Source organism: Vidua chalybeata, chromosome 3 (assembly GCF_026979565.1).
Source record: "Vidua chalybeata isolate OUT-0048 chromosome 3, bVidCha1 merged haplotype, whole genome shotgun sequence".
Classification (NCBI taxonomy): domain Eukaryota; kingdom Metazoa; phylum Chordata; class Aves; order Passeriformes; family Viduidae; genus Vidua; species Vidua chalybeata.
Window position 1 is genome coordinate 69,009,732 of NC_071532.1, and position 13,246 is coordinate 69,022,977.

Below are 13,246 nucleotides of genomic sequence, written 5' to 3' on the forward strand. Positions count from 1 at the left end.
ACTCGGTGAGAAGCCCGTGGAAGCGGCTGAAAAGAGCTTGAGCCCGAAGGAACGGGCACGGGGTCAAGGTCCTGCCAGACAGGGTTATCGGATAGCCTGGCACTTCAACCCCCGGGAGGGGCCACCCACTGCTCCACTCACTCCTCCCGCTCCGCAGAGTTTTCCTTTGGTGGCTGTGGTTTTATTCAGAGTCTGCCACGGGAAGTTTGGAGCCAGGTACCAGCAAAGGTGTCCAGCTTCAGACCAAACGTGGGAAATAGTCTGTTTGCAGAAAGTTGCAGTTTATTTCTCCGTCATAATTTCTTTCTCTGTTTGGGGGATTTTTTAGCCTTAAATTGTTGCTGTATTTGAGCATATTTTAAAGTCACTTCCCACACGACAGATACTCTTAAAATCCCCTCTCAGGTGAAGAGAGTATGACCTGGATAAAACGCATGGCACAGAAACCGCGCTCCTCGCGGAGCAGGATGCGTTCGAGGCAGGTACATCCCGCGGGCACAAGCACAGCTTGCACACACTCCGAGCCCTGGGGACAGCACCGTGCCGTGTCCCGGGATGAGGCCCCGGGATGGGCTCCCGGGATGGGCCCCGGGATGAGCTCCCGCCCCGCCCCCCGGGAATCCCCGTCTCGGTCACGCCCATTTCCCCGCCCATCTCCCCGCCCCTTTCCCCGCCCCGCCTCTCATCGGCCAATCAGCGGCGGCGCCCCGGGGCGAGGGCCGGCTCTTTCCCGGCGCGGCGCTTCCGGTTCCTCGGCGCGGCCGCCATGGCGCCGCCGTGGTGTCCCTGCCGGGCGCTGCTGCCGGCGCTGGCGCTCGCCCTGCTCGGCCTCGCCGCCGCCGCGGGGCCGCGCCAGACCCCGGCGCTGGAGCTGGCGCAGGAGCTGGCGGAGGAGCTGTGGGGCGCGGGGCTGCCCGGCGACCTGCCCGAGCTGGAGCCCGAGTGCCGCAGCCTCCTGGCCGCCTTCGCGGAGGGCAGCGCGGCGCTGACGGGCTGCCTGGGCCGGCGCGCCCGCCCGGTGCGGCTGTGCCAGGGCTGCCACGACCACTACCGCCGCCTGCTCGCACAGTACGGCAGCATCGCCCGCGCCGTCGGGGTGCGTCCGTGGGGCCGAGGGGGGTGCGTGGCTGCCGGGGCGAGCTGGGGGCCTGGCCCCTTTCCTTGAGGCTTCCGGGCCTGTGAGATCGGTGCCGGAGCACGTCAGGTGGCGGTGGGATCCTCGGGAAGGCAGGCTGAAAGCCTCGCTGGGCTCCGCAGGGCAGTTTGGCAGAGCTGGGGGTGTTTGGGAAGCGCTGCTGCCAGAGACGGCCACCTCCTTTTGCTCTCTTGTGGCACGGTCCGTGCCGCCCGCTCCTGGCACGACCGGGGGCAAGTGGCTCCACCCGCAGAGAAAGCTGTGCGAGTGGAAAAACTTGAGTTGTTCTTGCTGATGTAGCAATGGCTAAAGCAGTGCTCTGGCTCACAGGTTGTATGGGCACTAATGGGGAGCACTGCTAGAGCTTAGCTGCCTGGCACTTCCCGGAAAATGGATAGTCCGTGAAGCTGTGGCGAGTGAGGCACATCGTCTTGTGAGGAGCCATGTCACAGTGTTCTCGGCTCCAAAGCCCATGGGAGAGTGTGTAGAAAGCCTGAGCACTGCCGGGGCTCAGTGCACCCTACTGCTGGGAGAACTTTGAAGCTGGGTCTTCTCTTTACATCCTCCATCGAGCTGATCCATTTGTAAAAGTTAGTTCCAGGGATAATGTGAGGATGACATTAGTGAATCGGACAAAAGGCAGGCCTTTGTTCTGTGATGATGGCTAAATGTGGGTGCCCTGGTAAGAGAACAGATAGAGAGCAGGTTTATATGGAGTATGTACCCTGGATTGTGCTTTCAGTCTTGGGATTTCTGAATTCCAAGATTTAGAATTGCCATTGATGAGAAACAGGCAGTAAATAGGTGCCACAGTGGCCTGTGAACCATTTCACTGCACAGTTTCCTCTCATTAGAGAAGTATCAGTGTTGCTTTTGGGTAGTGTTTTGGATTGTTTTCCTATTTCCCCTCACCACACCAGTGCTTGTATTGGAATAGTGCATGCATTTCCCTTGGTAATTGTCCTCTCCAGGGCAGATATGTAGCCAGTTGTCTCTTGATTTAGTTTGCAAACTTGTGGTCTGTTTATTTCTTTTATGGAAGCTGTTTCACACCAGTGACTAGGTAGTGTGAAAGTGAGAAATTTAATGTGTAATTCTCTTGGGTACTTCTACCATGATATTTTGGCTAGGATTAAGTAGCCAGATGTATTGTGGTACTTAGAATATGTATGAACTCATTGCAGCTGCTGTGCTTGAGTACTAGCAGCCTGGGAGGACTTGTCCACTACATGGTCTGGAAGGCACTTCTGTTGGCTTTCCTTCTGTGTGTGGATTAACTAACTAGGTGAATAAAGGAAGTGCCTCTTGCAACCTCAGTCCCTGATTACAATTAATCAGGTATCCGATGTTTCTATCTTAACAGTAGTTAAGAGTGCAGTGTGACAGGAGCAGGGCGGTTTGAGTTTTGGATGTCTCTGAAATATAAAATCCTCCTCACCAGGCTAATTAAAGAATCAATTAGGCAAACTTTATTTAAGGAATGATTTAGGTCTGTGTGATTCAGTTTTGGTAAAGTGCTTTTTCCTACTCATGAGCCCAGGTGGTGAGGAAGCTTCACAGCCTTTGTGAAGCAACCAGAGTTTCCTGCATAAACAACATTCTTGCATATCTGTAATTTAGTAGAAATGAAAGCAGGCAAGTGTGGGAGTTACCAGATGTGGCAATATTTGACTTCTGCAATTGAGCCTCCTGGGGAAAGTTCTTATTTAACCTCCCCTTCCCATTTTAACAAAGAGAGGCAAAAACTGGATCTCTTGTAAAGCACTGTAAGGAACAAATTTCTCATTAAAGAGATTATTTTTTTCTGTGTCCCACATCACTTATCAAAGAGGCTTTTGGCAGCCTTGGCAATTTTGAGAAGTGCTTAAGTCAATTTAGCAGCCAGACGCCAGGAGCTAGAGCACAGGAGTCAGCTGACTGGAGGTCACGGTTCTCTATCTGAATTCTGATCAGAATACTTCCTGTTTATTCTGCAACTGCTTTTACAGTCACTTTGTGATTTTATGAGCTTGGTCCAGAGAATAAGTTGCGGTAAGAGTTGTGGCAGAGCCTGCTTTGAGGATGGGGGTGCTCACTAAGACAGATGAGCTTGGTACCTGTGTCTGGGGAGGGTGAGAGCTTGGCCTGGACATATGCTTGGGTGGGTGAGCACAGGCATTGCTCCACAGAGGACTCTGTTCCTGGTGTTGCTGCACTGGGGGAAGTTTGCTGCTGGTGCAGCAGCTTTGGAGGCTGTTTCTGTTTGGGCTTGGTTTGTTTGAGGCCAGTCCGCTGGTTCAGCTGCCTCAACTATTCCTTTTGTCTAACGAGAACAACCCTGTCCTCTTCTCTGACTGCACATGCCTTGAGCTGGCTCCTGGGGCCGTGGCCCAGGAATGGATGAATGTGAGCCACCTGGCAGAGAAGGTCTTGTCTGTGTGCTTGTTTCTTTTTTTTTTTTTTGTGTATTTTTGACTGACTCGCATGCAGCCCTGGTAGACCTGCAGGGATTGTGTGCAGTAAGCTGTGTTGCTTACAGTATGAATTGGAGAATCAAAAGATTTTTGTTCTATCACTTCTGCTCTGCCTTTTCCAGAAATATTGACGTGATGTGTTGTGATTGTTTTAGATGTGCTTGTGTAAAATACATTTCAGAATTTCCCCTTTGTATTTTTAACACTTGTTCGCTTCCTTTCTTGTTTCCTTTTATTTCTAGAATTCCTCTGAGAGCCACAATTGCGCCAAAAGCATCTTGACCTCAGACAGGCTGCAGATAGTTGTGACCCTTTCAGAGTTCTTCAATGAAACCTGGGAGGCAGCCAACTGCGCAAGTACGTGACTCATTCTGTAGCTCTCCTGCTACTGTGATGACGTAGCCCCTAAAATTTGCACAGATCAGAATTGTGTGTGTTTGTTTGAATACAGCCACTAGATAACACACAAATCCTGAACTATAGCCATTCCAAGAGTGTTTTCTTTTGTAAGGGCCAAAATCTGAGGGCAGTAGTCCGTCAGAAAACTACTGATGATGCTTACTACTTTCAGGAGAATTTTCTAGGATGTTGGCTTGCTTTCATGGTGCTGTTGCTGAACTCCTAAATTCCTCAAATAATGTTGTTTTTAAAGGTCTGGCTGATTAGAGCACCTGAAGTAGGCTAGCATGGATGGAAGCAGTAACATAGGGTTGAGCCCATGACTAGAAGGAAAGCCCCAGAGCTTCTGTCAAAGCTGGTAAAAAGCTCAGCTCTTTTCTTAAAGAATAATAATTACACTGTGATTTCTACTATTGTGTTCATGGTCTAGCTGTTTCCTGGGTGCTCTCCATTTCACCTCTGCTGCTGGTGCTTCTGCTTACACAAAATGGCTGTTACTGTTGCTGGGCAAAGCCGGATTTGTGGGCTGGGAAATAAAAGTAATATCTTGTTTTATCTTGAAGTCCAAAGATAATTCAGTCCCCCTCTTCAGAAAGCTCTTGATGATAGTCTTCATCTTTCACTTAATCAAGGCCAATTAATTCTGAAATGTGTTCTCGATGAAGCATTAGGTCAGCAGGTCTGAGATATCAGTGGCAGGCAGATGAGGAAACTGCAGTGTTGACTAGACCTATCCTTTATGGTTGAGAGCTCTTTCTGCAGGAGTAGAGTGTCTGGGGCTTGCTGGCTGCAGAAATGTTAGAAATTAAAATATCCCAATGTTTTTCTTTCTTTTACACAGATTGTTTAAAGAATAACAGTGAGGGATTATCAAATTCTACTGAAGAATTCCTGGATTTATTCAATAAATCTCTGACATGTTTTGAACATAACCTTCAGGTATTTAAGCTGTGTATTTAGGAGAAGCACTAAATCCTCTAACTGCTACCAAAATTTTATTTATGCTGAATAAACTATAGATGCAGACTAGGCAAATAAACTGCTGCTGAGTTTGTGAATTGTAGGCAGATAAATCCATGATCGGTAAAATGCAGTTGTTTACAGACTGAGTGCCTGAAATTAATTCTAATTGATACTCACCTTGACTTCATTTTGTCTGTAATTGCAATGCTACTTCACATCAAAATTTCTGAATTCACAATAGTTGATAATTACATAGTAAAAACCAGCATGTCTGCATGCTCTTGCTTTGTAGAATTGTTGTCTTTTTTATGTAGAAATTCAGTCTTTAAATATCCTTTCGATAATATGGACTAGCTCAGAAGGACTAGACACCTTTAATTCTTGTAACATTTCTTTTGACTGTTAAAATTACTTGTAGTTAAAGGTTGGCCATATTGCAAAGACAATATAACTTCCTTAGTAAAATAAATGTGGTAATTGTCTTCAGAGAAATTGCCATGTATAGCCTAAGAAACTGCATATTCCATTCCAGTCAGCAGCTGGCCAGATTTCAGGATCATTCAGTAGTGAAATGAGTTTACTTCAATGGGCATGGGACAATCTTTGTGGAAACTGTCTGCTTCTTTATTAATGCTTTCTAGGAAATGTGCCTTTATAGGCCTTGGTCAGGAGCAGTGTGGACTGGCCTATTGAAAAGTTCAAGTTATTAAACTAGGACTTAACCCAGTGGTCAGTGGGTAGCTGGTACAGCCATTACTGGGTTGAAATATCTTCAGAGATTGTAGTTTTGTTTTCAAGTGTCCTGTATTGCATTCATGGAGTGGTGAAGGCCACAGATGGAAAGGATTGCTTGGTATGGCACAGTCTGCCCCTGTCAATGTCAGCAGTAGCAAATCAAACCAATTTTTTGTTTAAATCCTTAAACTGTCATTCATTCAGAGTTTTATAACCCTAGGGGCAAGGCATTGATCTGTCACCAAATAACTACACAGAAGTGTGCAAAAACTGCAACGAAACCTACACAAAATTGAATGATCTGTATAACCACCTGCAGAGGATGAACAGGCAAGGTGGTGAATCTGAGCACTCTGCACACTTGTGTATTGACGTGGAAGATGCAGTAAGTGTTAATACACTTTATTAATCTAAGCCATTTGTGCTTTTCATGCTAGGACTGCTTTTTCCTTTGTGCAGGGGGCAGTAGGGGCAGCAGTGCCGTTGGCAGGCTGGTGTCCCATGGTGGGAGGTGCTTGGTGGGGCTGTCCTGCGAGATCCTGTCCTTGGGCAGTGCTGCAGGAGTGTGACTTGAAGCTCCTGATCCCATCCCAGTTTGAGTAGCTGCATTTTCATTTCTTTTTACTGTGAAGGAGATGGATTTAAAAAAAAATAAATCTCTTAATCTTCTAGCTTTTAATGTGAGGCTTTACTGCTATTGTTCTAGCTGGTATGTTAATTGATTCCTTATTACAGTAGCTGTTTCTAGGGATCCTCAGCGTTGACGACATATGTTTGGAAAAAGCTTTGGTATACTGTGGGGTTAAATTGGCTGGGCTGAAGGAGTGCTCCTCAAAAGTATGGGATTAGCCCTGTTCCCAAAGATTAACAGTGAGCTCTCTGGGAAACAGGCATGCAGCAGTGCCTACATGTATCTGAGTACAGTTATGTTTTAGAAGCTTATAAAAGTTTTGATGTAAATAGTTTGTTTCAACATTTCCAGCTATTTGCTTGTTTTTGGGGGGAGATCTGTTCAAGTGCAATTTTCTGAGGTGATACTTGAACACTTGCATGTCTTGAGGCCTGAGTGTTTGCCATGCCATGCTGCACAGAAAAACTGCATGTGCTTGCTTTCATGGTTTGCTTTTGTTTTCCTTTTAGATGAACATCACTCGGAAGCTTTGGAGCAGGACTTTCAACTGTTCTCTTCCCTGCAGTGATACGGTCCCAGTGATTGCAGTTTCATCCTTTATTCTCTTCCTACCTATTGTTTTTTATCTTAGTAGCTTCCTTCACTCCAAGCAGAAGAAACGGATACTCATTTTGCGTAAGTGGTGGTGTTGGCATTTCGCTGTTGGATTGGGAGGTGCCAGGGATTTGCTTGGCTCTTGTGGGAGAGGAGGCCCAGCCAGATCTGCCTGCAGCTGTGCTGACGGCGCTAATAGCAACTATTAGTCTGCTGCTGTCCCCTGAAGAAGGGTAGTAAAGAGCTTCAGCCATATCTTCTCATTAAAGTTTCTGGATGTGAACAGAAAGCTGTTTGCAAGTCTGTGTCGGATAAATAGAGGGAGTGGAGAGACTAGTTTTGTGGAATTCTTTGTGTTTAATTTTCATATAATTTTTCCCTTTCTAGCCAAGCGCATCCAGTCAAATGCCAATCTTGTGAACATCCAAGAAAAATACAGCTGAGCTGCAAAACAAAACCTGAGAGCTGCTGCTGGTATACAGTGGGTACAATTGTGTTGGAATGAGGCCGGCACAAAAGAGGAGTTAATTATGGTTTAGTGTAATGATACAGAGCAACACAAGTTAAACAAAATGCTGTCTGACTTCTAAGCGAGGATATTAACAAACATGACAAGGCAGGGCTGTGTGACACTGTATGGACTCTGGTTTTGAAAAATATGTGGGGTTTTTTTCAGTCTTGGGCTGAAGCTGTGTTTTTCTGTTCCCTAAGCTTTTGTACTTCACATCAGTAGAATAGCTACACTTTCCTTGCATGGTATTTTCCTATAATTGTTTTACAAAAACCTGAGATATTGAATCTTTTTGAGGGGATTTTGATAGACAAAATTTCAAATAATGTTTTATGTTTCTGCTTAAAACATTACTTTTAATTCCACATAATATTCAGACTTGGGATGGAAGGAACCCTTTTAAAAAGTTCCCATCTTTCCTATACCACTGAAAAGTCATGCTGCTGGCAACTGTTAAAAAAGAGGCATGACATATGCAGAGAAAGTGGTAATATACAGTGTCTAAAATGTCAACAAAAGCAGCACAACTTCCAGTGCTGGATTAGTATTGAATAGTAATTATTGATGGCTACAATATAAAAAATAGATTGAATAGTAATTATTGATGGCTACAGTATTCTGTTCTCCCTGAAACTGGTGGCATATTTAGTCTTTTGCACACTTCAACCACTAAAATCGTTACTTTTCAAATCTTACATTTTCAGAAGCTAATTTTACATACCTGCTTGGGTAACAAAGTTTCACTTTCTGTTTATTATCCCATTTCCTTTCCTTTTTAATTCTAACATTTTAGTGGTTTTTTTTTTGTTTTTGTAGAGGAGAAGTGAGGTAAAGTCAAGTCACTGGAGATGCTGAATTTACTGGTCTAGAGCTTGCTGTGGCTTAATACAGAGGTGTTTACAGGAACTTTGTCGGGTAAAAGTTGTGTTTTCTAGGTATCTGTTTTAGCAGTAAGTGAACCAGCGGGTTCTCTTACTTAAAAATTGATCTGAAGAACATGAATATACTGTTGGGAATTGGTGACTTTCAAGAAGTAGTTTAAAATATCATTCCTGTGAAATAGATGGATGTAAACAAATTCAAACTTGGAGAACTCCAAAGTTGATGGAGAAATTTGTGCAATAACTGCGGGGATGGATGGTGCTGCTGTCAGCACCAAATTGTGGGCACAATTTGATGGCTGCAGCAATAGTGGCAGTTCAATTTGTTTATTGTATTTCTGATTTCGGAGAGTGGTAGTGTTTAAATTATTTATAGCTGTACCTGAGGTTAATGAATGCCAGAGCCTTTGCTCCAATTTTTCAATGTATTTTCTAACCTGGAGATAAAAAAGAATGGTTATTTCAGCTAAAAAAAATTAAATTTCTCTTGGAATCTGTGTCTGGTGTCTGTCAAAATGCCTCATGAAATAGTTGTATTTGATTTGCTTTGGAGCCTATAATGTTGAATTTTTCCTTTGCACTAAGGCTCAAATAAATATATAACAGTGTAACAAAAACAGTCCTAAAGCTCTTCAAATAATTTTTTTTAGTCATGATTTTATTTTTGTTATTTTCCTTCTGTTAGGACATGCTGTTGGTTTTGAAGTCAAGTTTAACAAGTTTATTAAACAATATATTTAATAATAAGTAAAATACCATGTTAGCAACTGGTCCTACCCACATGATTGCCTTTTTGTGTTTTAATAGAAAGCAGTATCTGTCTTCCTCTGTGTAACATGTGAATTACTAGATCAGCAGTCACTTTGTTTTAGGTAGTTTACAACAATGATATAAAACTGTTTCTCTTGTGTAACAGTACCTTCATTCGGCTGGGAGAGGCATGCTGCCTTTTAAGAAAAAAAAAAAAAGTATTTTTTATATCTATTATTCTTAAACTTCAACTTTCTGGTACTTATTCAGCTGCCTGCTCTAATAGCATTACATTGATTTGGGACATCATATGATTGAGAGCTGTTCAAAGGAATCTTTCATTCGTGCAGATAAAGCCAGTTTGTATGTGCAGCATTTCAGAATGACAGCTATTATACTGTAAGCGGTGGCTTTTTGAGCACATTCATGTTAAGTAGGTCTGAAAGTCATTACTTTTGGATATGGTGGTTAAGCACTTTAAAAAAAAAATCAGCTTTTCTTATTTTCCTGGCTCCTAAGCCAAACGGAAATACTCATGTGACTTTTGTTGGTTTTGATTTTAAAGCAGCAGCAAAGTTTACACTTGAGATTTTTAATGTTAAATCTACTATTTTCTCCTTTTTTTTTCTCTTCCCCCCAGCTTTCTACTGTAAACTTTCTTTACACAGTGTTATATTTTTAGTGGGATATTTCATATATAAGTTGATTGAATTATCTTTATACTCTATTTGCTAGAGAAGTGTGGAAGCAAAGACTGTTGAAAGAGAAATAGAATTTTTTTGCTGCTAGTCTTTCATCTTTGTTTATTTTTTGCCTTTTTCATATTATATGTATTTAAAAGCATAAATTTTGAAATACTGGTTGTTAGTTTTTTTTTTTTTTTTTTTTTTTTTTTTTTGTAGAATTAAAGATTTCTTACTGGGGGGGCAGCACTTTGATTCATATTTATACTTACTAGGAAACCCCTAAATGTGCAAAGTCAGCTCTAATAAAGATTGTCACTAAACAGTGAACAGTGTGGTTACTTAATTGCTTCATTGATAATAGTTTTATACTCCTCTTGTTCTGGGCTTGTGTTCAGAAGCACCTGCTTATTATTCTTCATTATGCTGTTTGCAGGATAACAGCATCAGAAAGGTTTTTTGCAAAGCAGTGCTGTGCTGAATTACAGAACAGCAACTGCTGAGAGGGTGGAGTTTCAGCCCTGTCAAAGCCTCCTGAAGTCTATGGAAAGGCTCGTGTCAGCTGCAACTGTGCAGAAGTAAGGCTGGTGGGGATAACTTGCTGTCTTTGTGGGGAGGCTTTTGGTTGCCTGCACCAGCCCCTTAGAGCTTCAGCAGGCACGACGCTGGATCGCTGCTGGGCTGCAAGGTTTGAAAAGCAGCAGCGCAGTGCCTCACCATGGAGAGAGTCGGGTGTCTCGCCTGGTGGCAGGAGCCTTGTGCTCTAGTGCTGCGATTTGCAAAGGCAGATTTAAGTCTTGTCCCTTGCAAGGGATGTCCAGGAAGGCGGGGGGAATTGCAATGTCGGTGTGGTTCTAGCTGCTTGTCTGCCCAGGAGAGAAACTTGAAAGGGAATCTGCATAGGAGAAGGGCAAGTGGGAAGCATAGAGGATTTAATTGATGGGTAGAGCAGAGGTTCAGAAATGGGGGTCTGTAAGCACACACAGAGGAGGCTGCTAAAGTGCACGGGTAGCTGAAAGATGCTGAGAAAAGAGGGTATGAACGGGACCTTGATGGCACCTGAGCTGGAAGGGGGATGCTCTGGCCTCTTGGTGGAAGCGAGGCAGTGCAGCTGGGCTTGAGCCCTGCACTGGTCTGTGGTGGGGGGCCTGCACAGGTCAGAACTGGGAGTGAGTAGTAGGATGGCAACAGAGACTGGCTTCTGAATTAAAAGCAACTGCTTTCTGCTGGAAGGGCGCTTGGATTGTGTGATGATGTTGAAATAATCCAAGTTCAAAGGTTCCTTAAAGCTCCTTATTCTGTTTTGAGCTGAGTGATGACTCCTGTTTAGCACTGAACAAGGGACTTCTTTTAAAAAAACTTAACATAGATTTTTTTTTTTTTTGTGTAATGGCTGCTTTCTGCATCTTCATTAAATATCTGCCATAATCACAAAATGGCTTCAGATTCCTAATGTTTTGTTTCTTATGCTTTCTGCCCAGTTAATCAAGTACCGTTAAATCTTGTGTTTCTGCTAATTTCTACCTTAGTTTTCATGCCCTGAATATAGAGTTCCTCTGGAATGATAAGCTGTGTGATTAGCAAAATCACTGTACTCCTAATCAGAATGTATGGGTAACTTATCAATTTTTGTTCATATTTCATTGTGAATTTGCCCTTTGGGACTGATGTAAGCATTTTTAGCCTGACCTTCATTAAGTTTGTGCAGGATGTGCATTCTGTATCTTTGCCAAAGTGAAAAGTTACATTGGAAGAGCGAAGCCAGTAAATTCTGCAACTTCTCTGGAGTGTTACCTCTCCCAGCGTTGTGATGGGTGCCTGTTGCTACTTGCTGGAGGCAGTCAGGGTGCCTTGTGTTGTGCTGAGAGTTGAAGTGAAGTTTCTGTCTTGGAGATCCTAATCTAATCTACAACAAAAATAACATGGAAAGGAAGAAAACAGGTGATGTGATCAGTGACCACGATCACAGTTATGTAATGTCAAACACCTGCACTTGGAAGAGGTTACCAGCATCTTTGCTGGCCTTCCAGAGTGTTCCTGGCATGGTCTGTACCCAGGACTAGGTGTGGGCTTAGGGAGCTGTCAGACCAGCAGCTTCTTCTGTGATGGCAGCAGCTCCAATGCTTTGCTCTGCTGGAAAGTTGGTGCTGCTCCAAACTGGTTTCCTCCTGCATCTGCTCTGAACTGTGGCAAGGACAGTGCCAGGAAACTGGTGCTGTGGGGAAGGAATATGGAGATACTCTAGAGCATAGCTTTGAAAGGAGCTTGTTGCTAGAAATATGAGCTAGCTTTGGGCTTTTTCACTTCTGTGCATCCTGTTTGCAAAGAGGATTGAGCAGCATAGGGCTGAGTGAGCACAAAGACAGCAGGGACACTGCTGCAGTGTTTTGCTGTGTCAGAGAGGCAAAGTTGTGTCAAGTAAATGCTAATTATTTTTTAACAATATCTTAATTAGTTGTGGCAGAAATAAGTTAAATAGTTACATCAGCTCTAATCTTCCTCTGTTCCCATCTGAGGTAAAAATAATGGATTTTTTTTTCCAAATAATTATTAAAAGAAAGATACTTGCTAGTAGCTCAGTTGAATTTTTAACTTTTAATACTGAAAATTCTCCTCCGGTGCCAACACAGTAAGTATCATGGATTGCTGCAATTAAACCAGTGCATTAAGTTATTCATAATACTCTTTCTGGGCAGTGTTCCCACCTGCTTAATCTGTGCTATACAAGCATTTATTAGAACTGACTGTTGAAAAACGCCAAGCTAAATCGGACACTAAAAAAAAAAAAAAATTGGAAAATCAATATGATGCCCTAAACTGGTTTAATGTGTCTTTCCTCTTCAATAATCCCACACGTTACTGATTTATTTGCTGTAATGAACATGCCATTCAACCGAAACCAGATTAGCTGCTTAAACCACTGCATTAAGCATGGAGCAACTTTAGTGCTGCTTTATATTTCATTGTAATGCTCAGTACTTACAGTGGTGTGACTTTCTCTCCTCTGCAACAACGAGTTTGTGTGAAGTCACAGAAGGCTTCTCAAACAGTGTTTGGTTAAAGCATTTGAAAAGGTAAATATGAGTTAGAGGGTTGCAACGTGGCACCTCCTTCGTCCAAAACTAAGTGGAACCGAACCAGTGAGCAGGATTAATGCACAAATTTATACTCCCTTCAGGATTTTTCTGGGGTTAACCAAGAAATAAATGGCTTATGTCAAACTGATCTAGGTTAAGACAGAGAGAACGGCCACTGGCAATCAGAATCTTCCTTTGGACTTTATTCAAAAACCTTTTTTCAAGCATTTCAAAGAATAGCAATTTACTGTGCTGCACCAAAAACAGATTGCAAGGAGCAGGCATCTTGGCTTTGCAAGGAAGAGTCCCAAGGTAGATGTGGGAAAGACAGAAGGTTTTCAAAGGAGTCTGTAGAAGGAGACAGGGAAGTAAAAGTACAGCTATTCACACCTGTCCGGTATTGTGTAATGTACAATAGAAAGTCTGTTCTTTTG

General features: G+C 43.3%; 1 protein-coding gene across 1 annotated transcript; it reads left to right on the forward strand.

Annotated features, from left to right (window-relative positions):
* Positions 1–766: 766 nt before the first annotated feature.
* Positions 767–10,065, forward strand: OSTM1 (osteoclastogenesis associated transmembrane protein 1). Its single transcript, XM_053938315.1, has 6 exons — positions 767–1,096; positions 3,831–3,945; positions 4,829–4,926; positions 5,906–6,070; positions 6,826–6,991; positions 7,298–10,065. The coding sequence occupies exons 1-6, from the start codon at positions 767–769 to the stop codon at positions 7,351–7,353; spliced, it is 930 nt and encodes a 309-aa protein (XP_053794290.1). The 3' UTR covers positions 7,354–10,065.
* The last annotated feature ends 3,181 nt before the right edge of the window (positions 10,066–13,246 follow it).